Consider the following 27,629-nt stretch of genomic DNA (forward strand, 5'->3'; position numbering starts at 1 on the left):
AGGCCTTCCTGCAATGAAGTGCCAATCTCAGGCGCCAGGGCACAGACCCAGTGCGTGTCACAGATCCTGTCCTGAGTGCTAGGCCAGGTGACGCCCCCACCAGGATTAAAGATCAGGGGCCCGCTGAGCCCTAGGAAGCAGTGACAGACACCTGCGCCGAGGCGGAGCGAGAAGAGCCTGGAATGGCTCCGGGCTTTGCGTCACGCAGCTCCGCCCCTCGGCCTATCTCACCCGTCGCCCTCTCCGAGGGCAGGGAACGGTTGGCGGACTGAGATTGGAGGGATCAGCTCAGACTCGATGACGCAACGGGAGGCGGGGCGTGGCCGTACTCTGATTGGTGACGGGTGAGGCGGCCCGAAATCGTAGGACTTCCGAAAGCAGCGGCGGCGTTTGCTTCACTGCTTGGAAGTGTGAGTGCGCGAAGATGCGAAAGGTGGTTTTGATCACCGGGGCTAGCAGGTGAGGCTCCTTTGTGTTGGCAGAGGCGGCAGCGGATCAGGGGTCCGAGAGAGCAGGGGTCTGCGACCCTCCACGAACGGACCCCGGAAGCGCCCGCCCCTGGCTTTGCCTAGGTTCCCCGGAGTCTGCCGCAGGTGTGGGGCATGTCGGCCTCTTGAGGTGCTCAGTAACTGGTGCTTTGTATTAAACATGACAGTGAAAAGGAAAACTAGAGCATCAGTAAGTGATGAGTGTCACAGTGATGATCCTGAGGTTATCAAGGCAATGGGGTACTCAGGCGGGCTCCGCCCCTTTTCCATCTTTGCCTACTGTTCGTATTTATCGTCAGTGCCCAATATTTTGCTCCTGACCACGTGATCATGTCTTATACTCCAGGTGTTTTGTCTGTACAAGCCTTTTGCCTACAAATTTGAACACCTATGAACATTAGGACGGTGGAGAGAAAACAATCCCGTTTCATTTAGCTCAGTGCTAGAGAGCTAACATACTCTTCAGAAACCCAGAGAAAATTAATCTTTTCCTATGAAGGCATGGTTGGGGTGCAGAATAACCAGCTCATAATAATTCCAGGGTTGCTCGTTTAGTCTCTCAGCCTCTTCTGTTGCTTGTTTTACCTGTCATTTGCACTTCTGTGAAAAATGTGTGGAGGATGAAGCCAATCAAACCATTTTTCTACTAGTTGCATTTGACATTTTAAAATGATTAAGACAGAGGACATGTTAAACATTTAAGATTGATCCACTTTCAATTATTTAACCACATGCATATTAACTAAGCCAGCTTGGTAGGTATCTGCATTTGGCAACTTTTTAGCATACCCTCTCAAGTGACCTTAACCGTTGATTGGTGCTTCTTATGTGGAAGGTACTGAGTAAGTCAGAATTGATTTTGTCTGTTCCTTTTACATACATTGTGATATGTGCAATTGTATATTAAATGCCTACTGTTCTCATGTGAGGACAAATAAATATTTTTGATGCTTTGTTGTTGGTGCTAATAGATTACTGATGGTTCCAGGCTCTTTTTGGGTTTTAACTATTAACATATTTGCCTGGAATCAGCTTAAGTCTTGAAAGAGAACTTATTACCCAGCTTTTCATTGCTATCAGCCAGGCTGGTCTGACTGCCGTCACCACTCCTATGCGGTTTTACAATGCTGGTTTTGAAGTTCTTTGTTTCCAAGTGGTGTACTCATCTAATATTTAGTGTATTCCTACCTTCTACTTAATCATGTTGAGTTCTTTCTTTTTCTATTATTTAATCATAGTTGTTGAGAGGGATTTGTACATCCTGCCATGTTACTGATGCCTCATCCTGAAAGATTCATCTCTTCCTTTATCAGAGATTTCTGGTGCTCCTTATGGTGTTTATGATACCAATAGGTGGTAGAGCCCTTGCCCCTGAGGAGCCTAGAGAGCAAAGTCAAAATGCACATAGGAAACAGCTAATAAGATGCTCTTTTGAGCCCTTACTGTTGATATATTAAATCATTTTCATGAGTGGCATAATAAGTACAAAATGAAAACCACTGGCAGGATAAAGCCCAGTAGTAGAAAAACTAAAGAACAATTCTTGTTTTCAGTCCAGTTATTTTGTCACTGAAGTTTTTCAAAACGAGAAAAACACAAACTAGGCTGTGTCTCAAGCAAGTGACTATTGGAGTGTAGGATTCCTCCCTTCTTAAATAATTGTTGAGTCTTTTCTTTCTATCTGGGCTTCTCATTGGAGGTCAAGTTGACAGAGTTTTCTGAACCAGAGAGAAATGCCTCTACCTGATGCCATCCCAGATAACCCACATCTTGTGTCTGAATTGTCCTCCCAGTGGCATTGGCCTGGCCCTCTGCAAGCGGCTGCTGGCGGAAGATGATGAGCTTCATCTGTGTTTGGCGTGCAGGAATATGAGCAAGGCAGAAGCTGTCTGTGCTGCTCTGCTGGCCTCTCACCCCACTGCTGAGGTCACCATTGTCCAGGTGGATGTCAGCAACCTGCAGTCGTTCTTCCGGGCCTCCAGGGAACTTAAGCAAAGGTATATCTCTTGCTGATGGATTTTTTTTTCTCGTGTGATTGTGCAGCATAACACTTAATAAAATAAGAGAGGAAAGAAAAACCTAAAAAGAAACAGGTGCGGTGTAAGCAGTTATGTTGAGGAAGTCTGTATAGGGTGACCCATTGTGTCTCAGTACCATGTTTTCTTTCTTTCTTTCTTTCTTTTTTTTTTTTAAAGAGATAGAGTCTTGCTCTGTTACCCAGGCTGGAGTGCAATGGCGTGATCTCGGCTCACTTCAACCTCTGCCTCCTGGGTTCAAGTGATTCTCTTGCCTCCACCTCCTGAGTAGCTGGGATTACAGACATGCGCCACCATGCCTGGTTAATTTTTGTATTTTTAGTAGAGATGGGGTTTTACCATGTTGGTCAGGCTGGTTTCGAACCCCTGACCTCGTGATCCACCCGCCTCGGCCTCCCAAAGTGCTGGGATTACAGGCGTCAGCCATTGCGCCTGGCCAGTACCACATTTTCAATCTCAATCATGATCATAATTATTTTATGGAGACTAATTTATGAGTACATCCTGATGTGTGATCAGTTGGTGCTGGGATTACAGGCGTGAGCCATTGCACCCAGCCAGTACCACATTTTCAGTCTCAATCATGATCATAATTATTTCATGGAGACTAAGTTATGAGTACATCCTGATATGTGATCGATCAGTTGGTGCTGGGATTACAGGTGTGAGCCATTGCACTTGGCCAGTACCACATTTTCAATCTCAACCATGATCGTAATTATTTCATGGAGACTAATTTGTAAGTACATCCTGATGTGTGATCAGTTGCACTGCCTTACGTTAAGGTAACTCCTTTGACATTTGAATTCATTTTTTACATCTTTCTTCACATAATGAATTCATTAAGTAGATAAGGCAAGTAGTGAGTGACATTTAACAAGTGAAGAAACTGAGACACAGAAATAAGGGTAATATGCCTGGGAAGGTCATCCAATCTTATATTAGTTGGGTGGGTCCAAGACCCCAGGGCTTCTCCCTGCTTCCTAAGGAGTATTTTTTTTCCCTAGGCCAGTAAAGATTTGTTCACACCTTCACAGTAATTGGCATGTAATAGACATTTGATCAATAGTTGGTATATGAAGGAATAGAGTCCTCAGATGTATAACTCCCCTGAAAGTGAACACAAAATTGCATGTAGGTGCACAATGCATTTTTTGGGCAGAGAGGGCTTTTTATTTATTTATTTGTTTTTAAATTGTAAGAGGAGTTTATGATGAAAAAAGTCCAAGAAGCCTGCACTAGTCTATGCTGCCCTAGGGCTATCTGGAATAATTAATTTTCAAATATTGAGGCACTTAAGAGACAAAGAACTACCTTGTTTCCTTGGACAGTAAAATGAAATGGGTAGAAACAAGGAAGGCCTTCTTGATGAAGACGTTTGCTGAATAAAAATACTTCGTATTTTATGTGAATTGATAATCATTTGCATTTGCCTGTTCCAGATGCACAAGTTACAAAGTGAAAGCTAGTTTTCTTCACTCCAGCTCTTCTCAGTGTGGCCTTAGTCCTTTGTAAATGTGGTTTCTCTCTCCAGTACTGCTGAGCTATTAGAGTTTTCTACCGCATCTTAAAGAAAAAAAAAAAAAAAAACAAAAAAAAAACAAAAACCTGAGGAGATTTTCTAGGTTCTGTTTTCACATAAATTTTGATATATTCCATATCCCCGACTCCTCCATAACTTAAGCATCTCCAGGGCTGTGAAACTGTATACTGAATGTCCTTATGGAGATAAAAACCATGAAGTTGAGAGAAGTTATGAGTTTTAAATCATGTTTACAGGCATTCTTTTCCCAAACTTTCTTAGCCAGCTGGCTTCTTACCTGCTTTGTTTAGATTTTGTTATATTTTCTTATTTGGAAGAAAAGAACCTTCATTTCCCAGTTAATAATATCCCATTCCGACTGTAAACTAGTTCAACCATTGTGGAAGTCAGTGTGGCGATTCCTCAGGGATCTAGAACTAGAAATACCATTTGACCCAGCCATCCCATTACTGGGTATATACCCAAAGGACTATAAATCATGCTGCTATAAAGACACATGCACACGTATGTTTATTGCGGCATTATTCACAATAGCAAAGACTTGGAACCAACCCAAATGTCCAACAATGATAGACTGGATTAAGAAAATGTGGCACATATACACCATGGAATACTATACAGCCATAAAAAATGATGAGTTCATGTCCTTTGTAGGGACATGGATGAAACTGGAAACCATCATTCTCAGTAAACTATCGCAAGAACAAAAAACCAAACACCGCATATTCTCACTCATAGGTGGGAATTGAACAATGAGATCACATGGACACAGGAAGGGGAATATCACACTCTGGGGACTGTGGTGGGGAGGGGGGAGGGGGGAGGGATAGCATTGGGAGATATACCTAATGCTAGATGATGAGTTAGTGGGTGCAGCGCACCAGCATGGCACATGTATACATATGTAACTAACCTGCACAGTGTGCACATGTACCCTAAAACTTAAGGTATAATAAAAAATTAAGAGGAAAAAAAAATAATAATATCCCATTCCGATGCAGTTTACTTTTGAGACCCAAAGTTTTAACATTTATAGTACTGACTATTCCCAAATGCCTTCAAAGGTTCAAGATATTCGGTACTTTATCGCAAGTTTAGTAATTTAGTATTTCGTAAGATATTTAGCAACTTAGCACAGATTCAAGGCAGTGAGGCTGTGGGGCAGAAGGGAGCACTTCAGGTGATAAGTGAGTTGTCCCAGGTACCTGTCATCAGCGTTTTAATGAAGTTTTGAGGTATTTATTTAGTCCACAAAACAGCCTTTTTTTTGAGATGGTTGGTGTTATTCAAGTTTAGGAAATGATGGTTGTAGTGATATTCACAAGTTTGGAATATATGAAAGTGTCCAGATAGATTCTTACTTATGTCAAGAAACTGCACCCAGTGGCTCAAATGGATCTCTTCAGTTCTAAGTCTGAAATAAACTAGAGCTAAAGAGAGCTCGAGAATCCCTTCTAATGGCTCAAGTAGCACCATCCCTGACACCTGGTCTTTCCATCTGTAGCATTCTCTTCTATTAGATAGTGCAGATGAAAACTAGTAAGAAATAGTGATGCTGTTTTATCCATATTAGAGCAATGTATCAATTATTTTATTGATGAGCGGTATGTCATTTTACTGAAGCCAGAGCTTAATTTGATGTCTTTACTAAATATTTCCTCTCCGTTCCTAGCCAAATATGTTAATATTCGTAGATAAAAGTTGGCAAATAAGGTAATAGAACAAGCAACAATGGATGAACTCACACTATCTTTGTGGCACTTACATGATGAACTGATGGTAATAATATCAGTATTTTAAATGGTCAATTTAATAATTTGAGTCATTTGTCAATTATTTATAGGATGATCAAGAAATGGTTGTATGTGATCTGTGCTGAAGACCATGTATGTATTTCAGGGTCCTAACTTTAGAAGCTATGACTCTTAATATCTTGGGTTATTCAGAGACAGTTTGGTACATAGAACTCTAGGAGATATTCTGAATATTTATGGTGTCTGTGAGTATCATGAGAGCAGGCTTTACCTGCCTTGAACCTAGTTCAAAATGAGTACATTTAAACCTATATAAGTCTTAGATGAAGAGTCTTAGATGAAGACTTACATAGGTTTAAAACTGAAAATGCTTTTTCAACTCAGCATTTCATATCCCTTCCATGACAAGTATTCAGGGGGGAGCCCAACAAGATTACCTTACCCCCATTCATCTTTTATAATCTCATTGTATTCTTACGAACTTTCATCATTTTAGGATGCATAGGACTTGTCCATGAACACTGAAAGGTTTCCACATGGATCTTCTGTTTTATTATATATTTTGGCATTCAGATTTCAGCATTAATAGATCAGGTCAGGTGAATATCAATAGTATATAAATTTTACTTGTCAACCAGAGGAGATGTGGATTTTTTTTTTTTAAAAGCAAGACACTTTGTAAGATGAGGAGAGTGGGTTTAAGAGTTAGAGGGTTGCTGCAATTCCTTATTGAGAGGACAGAGCTGGAAGGAATTATTGATCAGAGGTTTTACTTAAAGTCCACGATGACTCCACAGATTCTGTTTGAAGCCACTACCAAAGAAAGAATTCTCAAATGTTTACTGTAGCTAAAGAAAAACTGTTGAGAAAGAAATGCTGTAACTCTAATGTGCTATAAATTCTTCTGAGCTTGCTGTGGCTAATTTATTAATTTAAAAAGTATTTTTTGTCTTTCTTAGGCCTCCTTGAATCTAGTCACTCTAGAGATAGAATACACAATCTTGTCCTGATGTTTTTACTTGCAACTCACAATCTTGTTTGGTGGTTTACTTGCAGGTTTCAGAGATTAGACCGTATATATCTAAATGCTGGGATCATGCCTAATCCACAACTAAATATCAAAGCACTTCTCTTTGGCCTCTTTTCAAGGTAATTTTCATTTTATGGATGAACTGATTGGAAGGAATGTGTTCATTTTTCTGCCTAGTTTTGATGGCGTGTTAAGTTGGGGGGATGAAAGGTAAGGGGTTGTTGAAAAGGTTGAAGACAGAAAAAGGAGATGTTGCAACCATTATCATGAAAGAAAAGCAATCCTCTTTTGTGGGGAGTGCCGAAAGTCCCATTTTTTATGGTATTCTAAGTCTCCAGGACATTCTAAATGGTTTAGAAGGTCATTTTTTGGTCTGCCTGGATATGCCTATTAGCAAGAACATTTTGAAATTAGGCAGAGTTCTCAGAGAGACTCCAATTTCCAGGAAAGTTACCTTGAACTATTTCCCAGATGTATGTCAGGTGCTCTGACCAGTAGGTTGGGGAAATGCAGACAACTAATGTTTCCTGGGAGATTCTTGTTACTCATTAGTGTAGTGGCTTTCAAAAATGTTGAAACACAACCAGGAGAATTCTTATTTATAGGAATAAATCTTACTTTGTGACCCAATACACTTATTCATAAATAGGCATTCTTACTATGTGCTGCTTACTATACCAATGCTTTTGCTTTACTTCTTTTCCATTAAAAGACAGACAGACAGACACACACACACACACACTCACACACTCTCTCTGTCTCTCTCTCCCCACATTGATCTTGACCTACTAAATTGACCTCCCAGCAGAACACTATATTAATATGTTTGAAGAATTCCCAGTTAAACAAACAATCTGTTTAACTCTTTTTTTGACAGTTAAACATACTTCATGCACAGGAAAACTTTTTTCCCTTTGGCATAGCTTATTATTCCTTTAGAACAGTTTACCTGTAACCTGATTGGGAAAGAGGTGAAGAGAATTTTAGCAGCAGGTTTTTGAGAGACTCAGGTTCCTATTGGTAGTGTGAGCTATAAGTATGTAAGTATTTCTGTGAATTAGTGGGGGGAAGGAGGGTCTTTGGCATTTCATTTAATACAATAACCCAGTCTGAGAAATAGGTATTTTTATTCCTGTCATTACAGAATCAAGGGAGGTGTAGTTTATGAGTCGGGGGGATGGGTTGGAAAGTGTTTTCAGTATTTCTAGTTAAAGAAGCTTTAAAAAGTCATGCAATTATCTTCTGCTGTTTCAGAAAAGTGATTCATATGTTCTCCACAGCAGAAGGCCTGCTGACCCAGGGTGATAAGATCACTGCTGATGGACTTCAGGAGGTGTTTGAGACCAATGTCTTTGGCCATTTTATCCTGGTAAAGAAGCTGTGGGCTTAATAAGCTAATATTTGGTGTGATAGTTTCTGTAAAGCTCTGGGCACAGGGCATTATTATAGTTGAGCAGCCAGTTAACTGATTTAATCTCATGTTTGAGTTTTCTTGATTGCATTTGCCTTGTTTATTGTGAGCATGGAATACTTCTGGAAGATTTCCTAGTAGATTTTTCTTTAATAAATGTACTAATAGTTTTTGATTTACAGAATTACTGCAAAGATGGTACAGAGACTTTCTGTATGCCCTACACCCAGTTTCCCCTATTATTAACATTTCGCATTGGTATGATGCATTTGTCGAAATAGATGAATCAATTCTGCTACATTATTATTAACTAAAGTACACACTTTATTCAGGTTCTGTTTTTGCCTAATGTCTTTTTTCAGTTCTAGGATCCCATTCAAGATACTACATTACATTTAGCAGTCATGTCTCCTTAGGCTCTTCTTGGTTGTGACAGCTTCTCAGACTTTCCTTGTTTTTGATGACCTTGACAGTTTTGAGGAGTACTGCTTAGGTGTTATGTAGACTCTCTCAATCGGGATTTGTCTGATGTTTTTCTCATGGTGAGACTGAAGAATGTGGTTTTTGGGAGGAAGGCCACAGAGGTAAAGTGACATTCTCATGACATCATATCAAGGGTGTATTCTTTCAGTATGACTTCTCAGTGTTGATATTAACCTTGATCACCTGGCTTGAGGTCATGTCTGTCAGGTTTCTCCATTGTTAAGTTACTTTTTCTTTCTCCCTTTTCATACTCTACTTTTTGAAAGAAAGTTGGGCCGGGCACGGTGGCTCCTGCCTGTAATCCTAGCACTTTGGGAGGCCAAGGCAGGCGGATTACCTGAGGTCGGGAGTTTGAGATCAGCCTGACCAACATGGAGAAACCCCATCTCTATCAAAAAACAAAATTAGCCGGGTGTGGTGACGCATGCCTGTAATCCCAGCTGCTTGGGAGGCTGAGGCAGAAGAATCGCTTGAACCCGGGAGGCGGAGGTTGCGGTGAGCTGAGGTCATGCCATTGCACTCCAGCCTGGGCAACAAGAGTGAAACTCAATCTCAAAAAAAAAAAAGAGAAAAAGAAAGAAAGTTACTATGTGCAGCCAATGCATACTGGCTAGTGCTCTACCTTCTTAAGAGAGTGGGTTATCTACAGAAATTATTTGGATTTTTTCCACAAGGGAGATTGTCAGTTCTCCTTTATTTATGTCTTTATTCAATCATTCATTGTATCCATATGGACTCATGTTTATGTATTTGCTGCTTTGAAATTATAAATACTATTTTATTTTCCTGCTCAAATTTTTTCAGTTTTGGCCACTGGGAACACTTTCAGTTGGCTCCTGTATCTCTTTGGCACACCCCCATTGTTATGGTTTTCTCTTTTTGTTTTAGCTTTCATTTTGAGCAGTTTCTTACTATCTGGCACTACAAGATGCTTCAGACTCATCTTGTGTTTTTCTTGTTCAGTCCTAGAATCAGCTACTTTTCTAAAGACATATGTTTTCTTTTATCAGAGAATGGTTATTAGAAACCAAGATCTGGGTGCTTATTGCTACTCAGATATCAGTGTCTTCTAAATCCTCTCTGCTGATAGACTAAGATATATATATGTACATACTAACTCATGTATGTATACATATCTATAAATATTTTTCTGTGTAACTAATTCATGTCTCTTTTAGATAACTAGTTAATACTGATGTCTCTGACCCTAATCTCTTACCATACAGTACAGTGGTTTCAAAATTTTTATCTGTATTCTGTCAGTATATTTTAATACTTTTTTTTTTTTCTTTCACCCAGATTCGGGAACTGGAGCCTCTCCTCTGTCACAGTGACAATCCATCTCAGCTCATCTGGACATCATCTCGCAATGCAAGGAAATCTAATTTCAGCCTCGAGGACTTCCAGCACAGCAAAGGCAAGGAACCCTACAGCTCTTCCAAATATGCCACTGACCTTTTGAGTGTGGCTTTGAACAGGAACTTCAACCAGCAGGTAAGGCCTGTCTCAGTGACGGAAATGGCAGAGGAGGGTTCTCTTAATTACCTGCTGTTGATTTCCTAATAAGGTAGCTGGCTTTCCACTAACTCTTGTAGTTTAGATTGATATTTGGTGTATATGAAAGTGTTAGGGCAGAGATAATTGGCTCCTGACATTATAGTTATAGGTAGTTCATTCATCATTCTGTGGTTCTTCAGGAATTCTAACTTATGTTAACAGAGTGACACTACTAAAAGTGATAATAGCTACTGTTTTGGTACTTGCTGTGTTTCAGGTGCTGTATTCGTCTGTGTATGTCATTAAATACCTGCCTCATTACATGGAGGTGGGTCTAAGTATTACCATTTTCAGATGAGGACACTAAATCTCGGAGAACTTAAGTCATTTACCTGATGGTCACACAACTTGTAAATGGTAGAGCTCAGAATTGAGCCCGAGGCTGTCTGACTTTATAGCTTGGACTTTTCCCACTGTACCATGCTGCCTCCTAGTGTTTGTCATAGCAGACGTTTATAGGACAGTCAAGTAGTTATAAAACCTTCTGGATAGTGGTGGTTTTAGGTAAGACTCCAGAGCTCTGTCTCTATGAGGATCTCAGTTTATGGGATGTTTTTCAGGGGATGGCGACCCTTGTTGGTCATACTGAGTCCTTGTTGCCACTATGGTCTGCAGCTTACTGCTTCTTTGTATGTCTCTGTTGCCCAGGTCTAAATTCTGACCTGAAAATCTCCAGTCTTCCCCTTGGACATTTTCTTTTGTTTGCTTTGATTAACAGCGTTGTATGAGTATGGGGATATGGAGAAGTTTAATTTCACTAACATTTACAAAAGACCTATCATGTTTAGGGCACTGGGCTAGGTTTAGGGTTGAGGAGGAAAGTGAAATAAGAAGATGATCAAGAATTATGTTTTACTTCAACGGAGCTTCTTGGATCATGAATTAGACATAGAAATATAACTCTTATGTGATGGTCTAGACCTGGCTTATTCCGGAATTGCTACCTTTATCAGGTGGTATTCTGTGTTCTGGCTCTTAGAATGATGCCGCCCTTTTTTTTTGAGACAGAGTCTCATTCTGTTGCCCAGGCTGGAGTGCAGTGGCACAATCTTGGCTCACTGCAACCTCTATCTTCTGAATTCAAGTGATTCTTGTGCCTCAGCTTCTCGAGTAGCTGGAATTACAGGGATGTGCCACCACACCCAATTTTTGTGTTTTTAGTAGAGACAGGGTTTTACTATGTTGGCCAAGCTGGTCTCGAACTCCTGACCTCAGGTATCTGCCTGCCTCAGCCTCCCAAAATGCTGGGATTACAGTGCTTGCATCCAGCCTGAATCATGCCTCTTATAAAGTTGAAGCTAAGAGCATACTTTCTAGAACTGAATTTGAATCCTGACTCTTTGTAACCCTAGGCATATTATTTAATCTCCCTATGCCTCAGTTTCCTCATCTGAAAAATAGGGATAGTAATAGTGCCTGCCTCACAGATTTATTGGGAAGATTGACTGAGGGGGATCTGTATGAAGCACTCACAGCAGTGTTTTGTATTCAGAATGTGAGTTTGTATGTACATGTGTCTGTACAAATATGTACATGTGGATATACATGAGTGTGGGTATGTATTTGTGTGCCTACCCATGTGTAGCGGGTTCATATGTACATGTACAGGTTTTGTGGGTGTGTGCACATGTGTTTGTGAATGTATTTTTTGGGTGTGTGCATGTGTGTAGGTGTCAGTGCATGTGGTCTGCACATGCATGTACATGTTCTTGTATTGGCTGTTAATATTGCAGGTTGGACTCAGCATGTTGGCCCAATTGTGCACCTCCTTCTGAAGTTTCTTGAGATGTTTAAAAACTTGTCACAACTGCTTCCTGATACTCTGAGAACTCCGTTTTAGAGGGATTAGCTTTTCCTTTCATAAAAAGGTCTGGGATTCTATTTAAGTCTCAATTATCAAGTAAGCTTTGGGATTTTATCTTTTACGAAGGAGGGAGATTTAGCTATTGCTTGTAAAATCTGTTGAGATTGGTTCTCAGCCAATGACTTTTTCTTCTTGGCCTTTATGAGGAAAGAAGCAGCTGAGAAAGAATAACATTACAGGATTCCTTTTGAAGCCCTGTGTTACTGGAAATGTTGTCAGGTTCTATATAGACTGCCTGATAGACTTTAATTATCCATGCATGCTCCCCCACTCAAGCTGTATAGAAATACTCAGGATCATCACAATTAATCCCTATAATTAAACAAATGGAAGGATACAGTCTTGGTTAAGATTGTCTTCTTCTTTCTTTTTTGTTTTTCTCTCAACATCAGAGAATTATATATGTTGGAAACGCTGGATTTTAGTTTGAAGATTTCTTCGTTTAGGACAGAATAGTCCCCAAGTGATCCTAGGAAGCTCCTAGAATAAGAAGTTTTCCTTAGCTGTTTTAGCGGCAGAGTACATTGTTTGCTTAGGAAAAACTTTTGGACTATCATGAGGATAAGTCTTAGCTCTTGACTTTTTTCTAGAGGATTGTTGGTAAATCAAGGGGATTCTCAGGGATGGTTGATCCATGTCAGGCAGTGCCAAGCCTCTGCAGTACCAAATAAAGGATGAAAAGCCTCCAGGTTCTGTTGCTTAGGGTGCTGTCTGTCCGTTGAACTGTCTGTTAAACTGGAACTTCCTATTTTTTTATTTAAAAGAAAAAATGAGTTTAAAAATGATAAAAATGAGTTAAAATAGTCAATATCAAAATAAAGTAAAATGTATAGTATAAATTAAACTAAATAAAATAGTAAAACAAATCCCAATAAGAGGCATGATCCCAGGGCTCCAGGACTTAGCTATAGATCACATAGGACCCTTTGTATTAACCTAAGCTCTGTGTTAATTGGGGCTCTCTTTGTAGGGTGGAACTTTCTAAAATGAGTTCTAGGCTAAGGACCTGATTTAGAGATCTTCAGTTGGAGAAAGTTTTGTGATAGCACATGCAGCCTAATGCCGGGAGCACCCACCTCAAGCTAGAGGTATGGGTCTTATGTACTTGCAGGGAAACAGACACATACTTTAGGTTTAGCTGTCTATTTATTAGGCCAGAAACTTCTTGAAGGCAAGGACTGTACTCCGTACATCTTTTAATCTTAAATGCTCATTATGATTAAAAAGCTGATCTTCAGTTAAGCCAATAATAGGGAAAACTCAGATAACCAGGCCCTGCTTTTCTCCCCCAACTTTAAGATTGGTTATTTTTTATACTGCAAGGTTCATGAGAATAGAGACTTTGTCCCACTAATTTTTGCATCCTGGGTGCCTCTCACAGTGGGTTCTCTTAATACATGATTCTTCGACATAAACGTTTTACCCAACTTCAGAGACAACTCAGAACATAAATTCTTTATTACCTGACTTCTGGCTCATGTACATACCTCTTTTATTAACTAGCATGTAGCTGGACTGAGTCAATATACACTGAGTTAAAGTCTCATTGCTACACCTCTCTGTTCCTAGGATCTCTATTCCAATGTGGCCTGTCCAGGTACAGCATTGACCAATTTGACATATGGAATTCTGCCTCCGTTTATATGGACGCTGTTGATGCCGGCAATATTGCTAGTAAGTGATGAATACTTCTTTTCTTAACTCATAAAAATCTCTTTTTGGGACCTAGAAGATATGTTTAAAGGTTGGGAAATGATTTAAGGAATTGAACCTGAATGCCATTTAACTTGAGGTTTTTGAACTTACTTAATGTGAAACCTCTGCTTAATATTTCTAAATGTTACTGCCACACCACCATTTGAGTGTCCACTTCTCTTTAAAGGAATGTTTCATTGCTCATGCACCACAGATCCCAAGAGTTCTGTAATCATATAATTTTAGAAAACCCATGTTGAACATTGTTAAACTGGACTTCTCTAAGTTTTCAAACTGATCCTGTGCATCAAAAGTTCCCAAGAAGGGGATAATTGTGTACTATGTAACTATACAACCATATTTTTGTTTTGTGATTTGAACGTCTTGCAGGACCATTGTTTCTGTGGCACATCTTGAAAAATGCTACTTTTAGGAATGATTCTCTCTTTAGGGCTCAGGAAGAAGTGTCTCTTCCTTAGGGCAGGCATAAAGTAAAGATCAGAAGTAAATAGGCCTTCATGTTAAAAGTAGTTGATTTGGAATAATGGAGATTAAATGATGTTTCTTTTTTGACTTCTATATTTTTTGTTACTTAAAAAGTGTTCTATAATCAGAAAGGCAGAGTTTTTAAAAATATTTAAATGAATAATTCTTTCATGACTCTATTCTAAACCACCAAAAAATAACTGTTGTTTTCTTTTCTGCAGCTTCGCTTTTTTGCAAATGCATTCACTTTGACACCATATAATGGAACAGAAGCTCTGGTATGTTACTGAAGTTTTTATAACTTGTATGATGACTTAGCAGATGTGAATTATAGGTTCACTCGTAGTAGAAATAATTTCAACAGAAAAGATAATCAGAGAATAAGCTCTGTGAATAATTGAGGTCCCGTTTGGAACTAAAGTGGACTATAAGGCTAAGCACAGAACATTAGGAGTGAAGTTTGCAAGTTTAACATCTACTATGGCACTGGGCACCATGACTGTAGGGAAAGCACTTCTTTAGAGGCAAGATACACCAGCAGCTAGAGGAGAGACAGAGCAATGGGAAGCTGGAGGGACAGGCAGAGCAGGACGGTGACTGCACAATCAGTCTGTGATTTCCCGTGGAGAAAGAGCATTTTGTGGGTCAAGAGCCAGGACAACAAGGTTCAACACCATTCCCCTCTATAAAGATTTTCTTCCCTCTCTTAGAAGATCAAGTTGTTATTTTATTAGGAAGCCAGTGGAGTTAAATCACACATGGCAAATGGGTTGCATGTGTTTCCTCATCAATGGCAGACATTACTAATGGGCTATAATACTCCTTTCTGCTATACACACGTGATGTCTCTGAATATTCTTCAACCCAGAGCTCCAGAGGCAGCCTCTACTAACGGTTCAGAATTGTCATACATAAAAAGTCCATTGTATCTGAGTCAGTTCTTTACATTTGTCTCCCTCATCCCATTGAACTCCTTCAGGATTTTTGCTATTCACTTTGGAAACCTGAGGACCTAGCATTGTAGTACTTAGTAGATTCTTAAATCTTAATTGAGATTAGCTAAGGAAAACATAAATGGAATTGGCTTTGATGCTCTTGTTTTGGTAAGTGTTACAGAAATAAATGCATTTATTGTGGGAATACAAATTGGTTGTAGAAGCAAGTGCTTTTAAACTATATTTTAATTGGTTCTCAATGTATTTGCCAAACCATTCACTGATGATATTTGAGAGGATGTTTATAATTTGTCTGGGGAGCTCTATAAAGTGCAGATAGTGACTCTCCACCAGCCTCACTTACCTTGGGCAGAAGAAACAAATCATTGACACATCCTCCCTTTCCAGGTATGGCTTTTCCACCAAAAGCCTGAATCTCTCAAACCTCTGATCAAATATCTGAGTGCCACTACTGGCTTTGGAAGAAATTACATTATGACCCAGAAGGTAAATGTGCTTACATTGTTGCACTGATGTTTGCTGTTGGGTTGATGAATTAAGCCCGTGTTCCTGACCAGCCCCTCAGCCCCCCAGCTTCGCTTCTCTGGGTACTCACTGTTCACCAGCATCACACGGGCCTGATTTTATTTCATCCTGCTCTCTCCTGCTTCTCGCACATCTTATTCCCCCGACTTGAGCTGCTCTCAGCCTCTCGATGATTGATTTGTGCTCATCCTTCAGATCAGTTTATGCCATAGCCTTTAGTGACCCTGTAGACCGGCCCTGGGTGCCTCTGTAATAGGCTTTCTTGACATCTCGTACCTGTTGCAGATCATGCTTGTTCACCTTCGGGTTCCCCTGTCAGAATGTAAGCTCTGTGAGGAGGAGGGTCGTACCCCATTTCCTAGCAGGCTGCCTTACACATGGTAGACGCTCAGTAAATACGTTGCAGGTTGAATGAAATATGAAGTGTTTTTCTGTGTGAAGTTAACTTCCCTTTGAGTATTCAATTCTGCTTGTGACAATTGTCAGCTTTAATAGATGGTGTTTTGAAGAGGAACAGAATAATGTGCAGAAAAAAAAGTCAGTACTGTGTTTTTTAGACTTGGTATAATCTAAAATGAAATCAAACATAGAGTTACATACTGGGGAATAAGAAAATTTATTTTAAACTAAGAGAACTACTTTGTTGTACTTTTGTCATGCGTAAGGTTTATTTCAGCCCCTGATTTTCCACTGTCCAGCCTGTTGTGAGGAAGCATTAGCATAAGATAAAATGAGATTGAGGTGACTGTTATCGCAGGTAAGTCAAGTAACTGGCATTGATCTTGGCCTCTGTTAGTAGCATGAGTTAAAAGGGGAGCCATGCACTTGGCTTCCTGTGCTATCTGTTCACTAAAAGTGAACCTTCCAGGTTTTTCAAAATATGTTCTGTGGGATACTAGTTTCCTGAGAAGATTTGCAAGAAGTAGTTCCTCTAGCAAGTAAAATTGAACCATGCTTCATATTACATTCCCCTCTTTCAGAGACTTGTACAGCATACATCAGCAAAGTAAAGGCTGTGAGAAGTTGAAACAGTTAAGAAATGTGTGTGAAATATTTTATCCTGCTGTTTTCAGTACTTCACCATGAATTTTTTTTAAAGCAAATTTTACATAACCTGTAACATCCCTTTGGGGAATTCTATTGTAAACTAATAGCTTACTTTAGGCTAGCAGGGTGTATTTGAACTTACTATCTATTAACTTAGAAGGAATGATTTGTTTATCAAGGGGAAAATGTTTAGTTCTACAAACTGACATACTCATTAGCATTTTATGGAAATGCATTGAAGAAAGTATTTTAACCTTTGATTAATTTGGGGAAGTCAGCTTTCTCTTCTGTTAAAAGATGGGGTTGAACTAGAAGAGTTCTGTAATGCTTCTTCCAGTTCCATTATGGAAAAACTCTAACTTGATTGAAGATAAATGTTATTTTCTTTCTTTTTTTTTAAATTATTATTATACTTCAAGTTCTAGAGTACATGTGCACAACGTGCAGGTTTGTTACATATGTATACATGTGCCATGTTGGTGTGCTGCACCCAATAACTCATAATTTACATTAGGTATATCTCCTAATGCTATCCCTCCCCATTACACCCACCCCACAACAGGCCCCAGTGTGTGAGGTTCCCCTTCCTGTGTCCATGTGTTCTCATTGTTCAGTTCCCACCTATGAGTGAGAACATGCGGTGTTTGGTTTTTTGTCCTTGTGATAGTTTGCTGAGAATGATGGTTTCCAGCTTCATCCATGTCCCTACAAAGGATATGAACTCATCCTTTTTTATGGCTGCATAGTATTCTATGCGGTATATGTGCCACATTTTCTTAATCCAGTCTATCATTGATGGACATTTGGGTTGATTCCAAGTCTTTGCTATTGTGAATAGTGCCGCAGTAAACATACATGTGCATCTGTCTTTATAGCAGCATGATTTATAATCCTTTGGGTATATACCCAATAATGGGATGGCTGGGTCAAATGGTATTTCTAGTTCTAGATCCTTGAGGAATCGCCACACTGTCTTTCACAATGGTTGAACTAGTTTACAGTCCCACCAACAGTGTAAAAGTGTTCCTATTTCTCCACATCCTCTCCAGCACCTGTTGTTTCCTGACTTTTTAATGATCACCATTCTAACTGGTGTGAGATGGTATCTCACTGTGGTTTTGATTTGCATTTCTCTGATGGCCAGTGATGATGAGCATTTTTTCTTGTGTCTTTTGCTTGCATAAATGTCTTCTTCTGAGAAGTGTCTGTTCATATCCTTTGCCCACTTGTTGATGGGGTTGTTTGTTTTTTTCTTGTAAATTTGAGTTCATTGTAGATTCTGGATATTAGCCCTTTGTCAGATGGGTAGATTGTGAAAATTTTCTCCCATTCTGTAGATTGCCTTCCTCTGATGGTAGTTTCTTTTGCTTTGCAGAAGCTCTTTAGTTTAATTAGATCCCATTTGTCAATTTTGGCTTTTGTTGCCATTGCTTTTGGTGTTTTAGACATGAAGTCCTTGCCCATGCCTGTGTCCTGAATGGTATTGCCTAGGTTTTCTTCTAGGGTTTTTATGGTTTTAGGTCTAACATTTAAGTATTTAATCCATCTCAAATTAATTTTTGTATAAGGTGTAAGGAAGGGATCGAGTTTCAGCTTTCTACATATGGCTAGCCAGTTTTCCCAGCACCATTTATGAAATAGGGAATCCTTTCCCCATTTCTTGTTTTTGTCAGGTTTGTCAAAGATCAGATGGTTGTAGATATGTGGCATTATTTCTGAGGGCTGTGTTCTGTTCCATTGGTCTATATCTCTGTTTTGGTACCAGTACCATGCTGTTTTGGTTACTGTAGCCTTGTAGTATAGTTTGAAGTCAGGTAGCGTGATGCCTCCAGCTTTGTTCTTTTGGCTTAGGAATGTCTTGGCAATGCGGGCCCTTTTTTGGCTCCATATGAACTTGAAAGTAGTTTTTTCCAATTCTGTGAAGAAAGTCATTGGCAGCTTGATGGGGATGGCATTGAATCTATACATTACCTTGGCCAGTATGGCCATTTTCATGATATTGATTCTTCCTATCCATGAGCATAGAATGTTCTTCCATTTGTTTGTGTCCTCTTTTATTTCATTGAGCAGTGGTTTGTAGTTCTCCTTGACGAGGTCCTTCACATCTCTTGTAAGTTGAATTCCTAGATATTTTATTCTCTTTGAAGCAATTGTGAATGGGAGTTCACTAATGATTTGGCTCTCTGTTTGTCTCCTATTGGTGTATAAGAATGCTTGTGATTTTTGCACATTGATTTTGTATCCTGAGACTTTGCTGAAGTTGCTTATCAGCTTAAGGAGATTTTGGGCTGAGACAATGGGGTTTTCTAAATATACAATCATGTAATTTGCAAACAGGGACAATTTGACCTCCCCTTTTCCTAATTGAATACCCTTTCTTTCTTTCTCCTGCCTGATTGCCCTGGCCAGAACTTCCAACACTATGTTGAATAGAAGTGGAGAGAGAGGGTGTCCCTGTCTTGTGCCAGTTTTCAAAGGGAATGCTTCTAGTTTTTGCCCATTCAATATGATATTGGCTGTGAGTTTGTCATAAATAGCTCTTATTATTTTGAGATATGTCCGATCAATACGTAATTTATTGAGAATTTTTAACACGAAGCGCTGTTGAATTTTGTCAAAGGTCTTTTCTGCATCTATTGAGATAATCTTGTGGTTTTTGTCTTTGGTTCTGTTTATATGCTGGATTACGTTTATTGATTTGCGTATGTTGAATCAGCCTTGCATCCCAGGGATGAAGCTCACTTGATCATGGTGGATAAGCTTTTTGATGTGCTGCTGGATTCGGTTTGCCAGTATTTTATTGAGGATTTTTGCATCAGTGTTCGTCAGGGATATTGGTCTAAAATTCTCTTTTTTTGTTGTGTCTGTGTCAGGCTTTGGTATCAGGATGATGCTGGTCTCATAAAATGAGTTAGGGAGGATTCCCTCTTTTTCTATTGATTGGAATAGTTTCAGAAGGAATGGTACCAGCTCCTCCTTGTACCTCTGGTAGAATTCGGCTGTGAATCCGTCTGGTCCTGGGCTTTTTTTGGTTGGTAGGCTATTAATTATTGCCTCAATTTCAGATCCTGTTATTGGTCTATTCAGGGATTTGACCCCTTCCTGGTTTAGTCTTGGGAGGGTGTAAGTGTACAGGAATTTATCCATTTCTTCTAGATTTTCTAGTTTATTTGCATAGAGGTGTTTATAGTATTCTCAGATGGGATCGGTGGTGATATCCCTTTTATCATTTTTTATTGCGTCTATTTGATTCTTCTCTCTCTTCTTCTTTATTAGTCTGGCTAGCAGTCTATCAATTTTGTTGATCTTTTCAAAAAACCAGCTCCTGGATTCATTGATTTTTTGAAGGGTTTTTTTGTGTCTCTATCTCCTTCAGTTCTGCTCTGATCTTAGTTATTTCTTGCCTTCTGCTAGCTTTTGAATGTGTTTGCTTTTGCTTCTCTAGTTCTTTTAATTGTGATGTTAGAGTGTCAATTTTAGATCTTTCCTGCTTTCTCTTGTGGGCTTTTAGTGCTATAAATTTCGCTCTACACACTGCTTTAAATGTGTCCCAGAGATTCTGGTGTGTTGTGTCTTTGTTCTCATTGGTTTCAAAGAACATCTTTATGTCTGCCTTCATTTCGTTATGTACCCAGTAGTCATTCAGGAGCAGGTTGTTCAGTTTCCATGTAGTTGAGTGGTTTTGAGTGAGTTTCTTAATCCTGAGTTCTAGTTTGATTGCACTGTGGTCTGAGAGACAGTTTGTTATAATTTCTGTTCTTCCACATTTGCTGAGGAATGCTTTACTTCCAACTATGTGGTCAATTTTGGAATAAGTGCTGTGTGGTGCTGAGAAGAATGTATATTCTGTTGATTTGGGGTGGAGAGTTCTGTAGATGTCTATTAGGTCTGCTTGGTGCAGAGCTGAGTTCAATTCCTGGATATCCTTGTTAACTTTCTGTCTCGTTGATCTGTCTAATATTGACAGTGGGGTGTTAAAGTCTCCCATTATTATTGTATGGGAGTCTAAGCCTCTTTGTAGGTCTCTAAGGACTTGCTTTATGAATCTGGGTGCTCCTGTACTGGGTGCATATATATTTAGGATAGTTAGTTCTTCTTGTTGAATTGATCCCTTTACCATTATGTAATGGCCTTCTTTGTGTCTTTGATCTTTGTTGGTTTAAAGTCTGTTTTATCAGAGACTAGTGTTGCAACCCCTGCCTTTTTTTGTTTTCCATTTGCTTGGTGGATCTCCCTCCATCCCTTTATTTTGAGCCTATGTGTGTCTCTGCACATGAAATGGGTCTCCTGAATATAGCACACTGATGGGTCTTGACTCTTTATCCAATTTGCCAGTCTGTGTCTTTTAATTGGATCATTTAGCCCATTTACATTTAAGGTTAATATTGTTATGTGTGAATTTGATCCTGTCATTATGATGTTAGCTGGTTATTTTGTTTGTTAGTTGATGCAGTTTCTTCCTAGCATCGCTGGTCTTTACAATTTGGCATGGTTTTGCAGTGGCTGGTACCGGTTGTTCCTTTCCATGTTTAGTGCTTCCTTCAGGAGTTCTTGTAGGGCAGGCCTGGTGGTGACAAAATCTCTCAGCATTTGCTTGTCTGTAAAGTATTTTATTTCTCCTTCACTTATGAAGCTAAGTTTGGCTGGATATGAAAATCTGGATTGAAAATTCTTTTCTTTAAGAATGTTGAATATCGGCCCCCACTGTCTTCTGGCTTGTAGAGTTTCTGCCAAGAGATCCGCTGTTAAGTCTGATGGGCTTCCCTTTGTGGGTAACCCGACCTTTCTCTCTGGCTGCCCTTAAAAATGTTATTTTCAAAATGTTCAAAAGTTTATTTAATTTTTAGCCTTTCAATTTTGTGAACAAAGAGGCTGTTCTTGAAGTTTAGGCTCTGTGTTGGCTTGATAAAAGGATATCACTATTTTAAAAGGGCTGAAAGTTTGCCTGTACATACTGTCGAGATTTTCTGCATGAAACACAAGAATGTAAAATAACTATAGATTAAACTAGATAGAATCTTAAATTTCTTGCATGTAAAAGCATTTAGGAGAGAGGCAGTCTCAGGCTGCCATGGTAAGTCCACAAATTGTCAGGTACTCAAGTTCCTTGCAGTCACCACCTGGCCATCTTTAGGGCGTGGCCCTCAGGCTTGTGGCTCGAGAGTGGTATGGAAGAAGGGAAGAAAAAAGGGATGCTTTATTTCTCTTGAAGAGACTCCAGGTATTATTTACATCTCACTAGCCAGAACATAGTCTCATGGCTCTGGCACCCATTGTTTCAATGTGGGCTGAAGTTTCGTCTTATATCCAGAGGGCAGTGAGCCCAGCTAAAACCAGGGCTCTTTTACTAAGCCAGATTGATATTAGGAAGTGAGTAGTCGTTAACAATTCACAAAACTCTTGATTTTTCTGTTTTGTCCTTTGATAACACAGTTGGTTGGTGTCTTCTGTTACTGGGCATATAAAAGTTGGGGGAGATAGCAAAACTCAGATCTTTCAGTCTTGCTGTTTAAGACTGTTAAGACATACTGAGATTTAGTATGTCTTCAGGCTCTCAGCTTCTTCCACGTGTCTGCCACCATGGCCCTTTCTTGCTGCCTCCTTTCTTTTTATTTCATATATTGAATGCCTTTTTTTTAATACAAATACTATTCATCTTATTTTTCCTTTCTAGACATCTCTATGTTTGCTTCTTTTCCAGATGGACCTAGATGAAGACACTGCTGAAAAATTTTATCAAAAGTTACTGGAACTGGAAAAGCACATTAGGGTCACTATTCAAAAAACAGATAATCAGGCCAGGCTCAGTGGCTCATGCCTATAATTCCAGCACTTTGGGAGGCCAAGGCAGAAGGATCACTTGAGACCAGGAGTTCGAGACCAGCCTGAGAAACATAGTGAGCCCTTGTCTCTACAAAAAGAAATAAAAATAATAGCTGGGTGTGGTGGCATGCGCATGTAGTCCCAACTACTCAGGAGGATGAGGTGGGGGGATCTCTTGAGGCTGGGAGGCGGAGGTTGCAGTGAGCTGAGATTGTGCCACTGCACTCCAGCCTGGGTGACAGCGAGACCCTGTCTCAAAACATATATATATATATTTAATATATATATAAAGCCAGAGCTGACAATGACACTCTGGAACATTGCATACCTTCTGTACATTCTGGGGTACATGGATTTCTACTGAGTTGGATAATATGCATTTGTAATAAACTATGAACTATGACTCTCTTTTCCTTCCTTTTGGAATTATCTCCAAGACTGTGTATGTGTATGCATATGAGAAAAAGATTGGGCTGGGCACGGTGGCTCAAACCTGTAATCCCAGCACTTTGGGAGCCTGAGGTGGGCGGATCATGAGGTCAGGAGTTTGAGACCAGCCTGGCCAACATGGCAAAAACCCATCTCTACTAAAAATACAAAACTTAGCCAGGTGTGGTGGCGTGCACCTGTAATCTCAGCTACTTGGGAGGCTGAGACAGGAGAATCACTTGAACTCAGGAAGCAGAGGTTGCAGTGGGCCGAGATCGCGGCACTGTACTGCAGCCTGGGTGACAGAGCAAGACTCCATCTCAAAAATAAAAAATTGATTAAGTAAAAATATTAATTAGTTATTCTCTAGAGTGGTATCACATCAAAATTATTAGAGTTCTTTTCTGAAAGATTTTATGTAAAAATAAAAATTATTCGAGTCACCCAACAGAGTATCTGTTTATATTATTCTGCCAACTGGGGCCTAAGCTGTGCTCCATGGGACAAGAGGTGGACTTGAATAATTGTGACACAGGCACACACTGCTCCTTTCTTTGGCCTGCCCCCCAGCAAAAGGAAGTACTGCCCACTATCTGAGTGGCAGTCGGAACTTCGTTGCTTTATGAGCAATTTTTTTAGCTCTTTTGCCTTATTTCTTCCTTCATATGTTGCTTCTGACAATCTTAAGATTGTTAGAATCCTAACAATCCTCATGTGGGTGCCCATGTGGTTAATAACAAAAACCAAATAGATAGATGTTTGGGTCACTTGAATTATTTCTTGTTTAAAAAATATCTTTTATTGATTCTGAGGGAGTTCATGCTAATATTGGGCCTGACCCTTAACACTATTTGCATATTTATTAGTGACCAATCCATTTTCATGATTGTAAACTTGCAGCAAGAAATTATTCACTCACATTAAGTTTCAATAAAATTTTCTAACTGGGTAACTGCTGGTGTAAGGTACACTATAGTGAGGATTTAGTTTACATGTATCAGATAATCATGCAAACTTTATAAATTTTCAAAGAACCACACCCCAGGCCTCATTTGATATGAAGAAAAATGATAAAATGCTGTATATTTTTACTTTAAATATAACCAATGTAATGCCTGAAATCTAAAGTCAGTAAAATTTGGAATGACTTGACAAAAGTAAAAAATGATATATAATTTCCTCACAGTTTAAAGTATGAAGCTTTTGGTTCTAGTTTCTCTAATTTTGTTGTTAAAGGTTTTCTATAAACATTCTGTAAGTGAAAATGAGAGCTGCACACCACTGTGTCCACTGTCTTTGGGAGAGAAGGGTGAAGTTGACCTGAAATCAGAGCTGTTTTTCACTCTTCCATTCACTCACATTGTAAATTTGGAAGAAGCACATTATCTGTTGTGAATCTCAGGTTCCTCATATGTAAAGTGGAGTGGTTATCTTTTTGCTGCTTCTACTCATGGGTATGGAGTGAAGATTTAATGCAATAATATATGTGAATGAATAAAGAGCTTTTTTGGGCACATTGTAATAATTTTTACTGGAGATTGAATATGCCAGAGTATCATGGTTCAAATGCTACGGTGTAAGGCACTGAGTGATCACTTCCTATCTGGTAGAGTTGGTTAATTTTCCAAGTTTGACCCGGAAGCAGCATCTGATCAAGTGGGAGGGCATGGTGGGAGGAGTATGGGCTTTAGGGCTGGGAAGACCTTGGATCAGATTTGGATTTAGCCAGTTAACTATCTGTATGGAGTTCGAGACCAGTTGTATAACTTTGGGCAAGTTACTTCCAAATTTGTACCTCAGTTTAATTACATAAAGTATTGATGCCAGTGCCTACCTTGCAGAATTGTGATAATATCCTAGTAGGTGCACAGTCAATGCAAATTGGTACTGAATTCTGTTCTACGTTAAGTACCCAAAAGGAAGCTTTAAACATGAACCAATCTTGATTTCACGTCATTGATGATGTGTCACTAGGTTGGTGCTGTGCGTATTTTCTGAGCCATTTTATCCAGTTTCCTCAAAATAGGGAACACTCCCTTCCCACACTCCCAAATGATGTACCTGTATAATTGGTTCCTTTCATTAAACAATCCTAGGTTTCACTGTTTTTGTATCTGACTGGAGTAGTAAGTTAAAGATTCAACTGCTAGGAAGTTGGATTTCAGGCCTGCTTTCTGCCTTGATCTGGTACATTTATTTTGATTTCCAATGGGTTCAGTATAATTCATTCGTTCCACAGATGAGCACCGACCACATGCCAGGCACTGTTGGGTTTTGAGGATATAGAAGTTAACATATGAATGATAGAGTGAGACATCTCAAATGCTTCTAGGCATTCTAGAAAGAATTGAGAACATGGGAAAGGCAACTTTGAGGAGATGAAGGCTGAGTTTTTTTTTTTTTTTTTTTTTAGAATTGATGGAAGCCATGATCATCAGATTCAGGAAAAATGGCAAGTTCCACACAAGATAGACACAGATAAAGAAAAACCTAGACATAGTGAAACTGCAGAGAACCAAAGAAACTAACTTGCAAAAACAATTGGAGACAATAGATTATTGACAAAAATCACTGGGTGGATTAGCTAATGCCTATAATCCCAGCACTGGCCAAAGTGGAAGGATAGCTTAAGGCCAGGAGTTAGAGACCAGCCTGGGCAACATAACGAGATGCTGTCTTTACCAAAAATAAATCATTTCTTTTTAATATTGTTGGATTTGCTTTGCTAATATTTTATGGAGAATTTATGTGTCTAAGTTCATGAAAGATATTGGCCTGTACTTTTTTTTGGTTTTGACTGGTTTGGTTATTTGGCAATAGCAACCTCATAAAATGAGTTGAAGTGTTCTCTCACCTTCTATATTCTGGAATATTATATAACATTGGTGTTAATTCTTCTTTAAATATTTGGTAGAATTCACCAGTGAAACCATCTGGGCCTGGAGATTTATTTTATGAATCTTTAAAATTATGCATGTAATTGTTAATGATGATAAAACTGTTCAGATTTTCTGTTTTATCTTGTGTTTTTGTCATTTGTACTTTTTAAGGAATTGGTCAATTATTTCTAAGTTTTCAAATTTATTAGCATAAAAGTTGCTTGTAGTAGTATTTTCTTTTTAATGGCTACGAGATCTGTAATGATGTTCTGTATTTCGTTCTTGATGTTAATGTCTTCTCTTTTTTAGTTTTTGTCGGTCTTGCTAGGAGTTTCTCAATTTTAATGGTATTTTCCTAAGAACCAACTTTTTGTTTGGTAAATTTTCCCAATTGTTTTCCTATTACCAATTTCACTGATTTCGGCTCAGATCTTTTCTATTTCCTTCCTTCTGCTTGCTTGGATTTATTTTGTTCTTCTTTCTCTACTTTCTTGCTGTAAAAAAATTATTAACTTGAAATTTTTCCTCTTATCATAAGCATTTAGAACTATAAATTTTCTTCTTAGCACTATTCTAGCTGCATGCCAGATTTTTTGACACATTCTTTTTTATTAAGTTGTATATACTTTTATTAACTTCCTTTGATACTTTCTTTTTACTCATGGATTATTTAGAAATATTGTTTAATGTACATATTTTTAGAGATTTTAAAAAACTTGTTATTGATTTCTGACTTTTTTTGTTTTGATTTCCAGTTTTATTCTATTACAGTCAGAGATCACATTCTGTCTGATTTCTATACCGTTAAATTTGTTGAGGTTTGTTTTATGGCCTAGGATAAGGCCTGCTTTGGTGAATGTCTCATGGGCTGTCCTCCACACTGTACCTGCTGTTGTTTCTTCTTCGGAATTCTAAGGTAATTGTTTTTTTTTTTTTTTTTTTTTTTTTTTTGCCTTTTTTCCACAGTTAATAGTTGTTCTTCAGGAAGGATGGTCTGTAGGTGGGGTACATTGCTATAATTAAAAGCAAGACTTCTCCGCACTTTTTAGTTCCATCTTTATTTCTGTATGATTTTACTTTCTTCGGTTTCTTTCCTGAGTATAATCAGTTTTTGTTTTATTTCTTCCTGCTCTTTGTCCATTTCTGTTTTTAAAATTTTTGATCCATAGTATTTTTTAATATCTCCAAATGCTTGTTTAAGGATATTTAATTCTGTTTCATTGGGTTAGTATTTTCTTCTCCCTTGTAGTTGTTTTCTTGGGCATGGGAGATGGTGGTTATTGTGGTTGTCAGCTCAAACTTTTTCTCCCTCATTTTGTTTGCTTCACTTCTCAGCAAAGTCTTCTGGTCACCCAGTCTAAAATTTCATCATGCCCCTCATATCTTCTAATCTTTCTTATCTACCTTTTTTTTCCTTTTTGCTGCTTATTACTGTTTAACATATGTATTTTACGTATCTTGTCTATTGCCTTTCAACCTACCGAAGTATAAGCTCCAAGATGATTGGGACTTTTAAAAAAATTGTTTCGCCACTATTAATGCAAGGCACATAGTAGGCACTCGATTACTGCTTGTTGTATAAATAAATATATGAACAATTGATTAAACAAAGGTTTATTTGAA

At 38.9% G+C, this 27,629-nt stretch overlaps 1 protein-coding gene across 7 annotated transcripts; it reads left to right on the forward strand.

Moving 5' to 3' along the window:
* The first annotated feature begins 296 nt into the window (after positions 1-296).
* On the forward strand, positions 297-27,629 carry LOC466046 (3-keto-steroid reductase/17-beta-hydroxysteroid dehydrogenase 7-like). 7 transcript variants are annotated; one of them, XR_010146857.1, is made up of 9 exons: positions 297-459; positions 2,282-2,485; positions 6,878-6,970; positions 8,132-8,220; positions 10,045-10,239; positions 13,736-13,840; positions 14,569-14,625; positions 15,691-15,789; positions 22,577-22,805. XR_010146857.1 is itself a non-coding variant. In XM_054661005.2 (9 exons), exons 1-9 carry the CDS (start codon positions 425-427, stop codon positions 25,544-25,546), a joined length of 909 nt encoding a protein of 302 aa, XP_054516980.1. In that variant the 5' UTR covers positions 297-424; the 3' UTR covers positions 25,547-27,629. The 7 variants fall into 7 exon arrangements, 4 of the variants coding, with proteins under 4 accessions (XP_054516980.1, XP_024202087.1, XP_024202089.1 ...); XR_010146858.1 differs by having other exon boundaries at positions 8,135-8,220; XM_054661005.2 differs by lacking the exon at positions 22,577-22,805 and adding an exon at positions 25,541-27,629 and having other exon boundaries at positions 8,106-8,220.

The sequence above is a fragment of the Pan troglodytes genome, chromosome 8, assembly GCF_028858775.2.
Source record: "Pan troglodytes isolate AG18354 chromosome 8, NHGRI_mPanTro3-v2.0_pri, whole genome shotgun sequence".
NCBI classification, from domain to species: Eukaryota; Metazoa; Chordata; class Mammalia; order Primates; family Hominidae; genus Pan; species Pan troglodytes.

Coding starts and splice junctions, on each gene's coding strand:
- LOC466046 (XM_024346319.3), top strand. CDS start 425: ATGCGAAAGGTGGTTTTGATCACCGGGGCTAGCAG. Junction 2,486..6,877: donor TCCAGGGAACTTAAGCAAAG/GTATATCTCTTG, acceptor GTTTACTTGCAG/GTTTCAGAGATTAGACCGTA. Junction 14,626..15,690: donor ATAATGGAACAGAAGCTCTG/GTATGTTACTGA, acceptor CTCCCTTTCCAG/GTATGGCTTTTCCACCAAAA.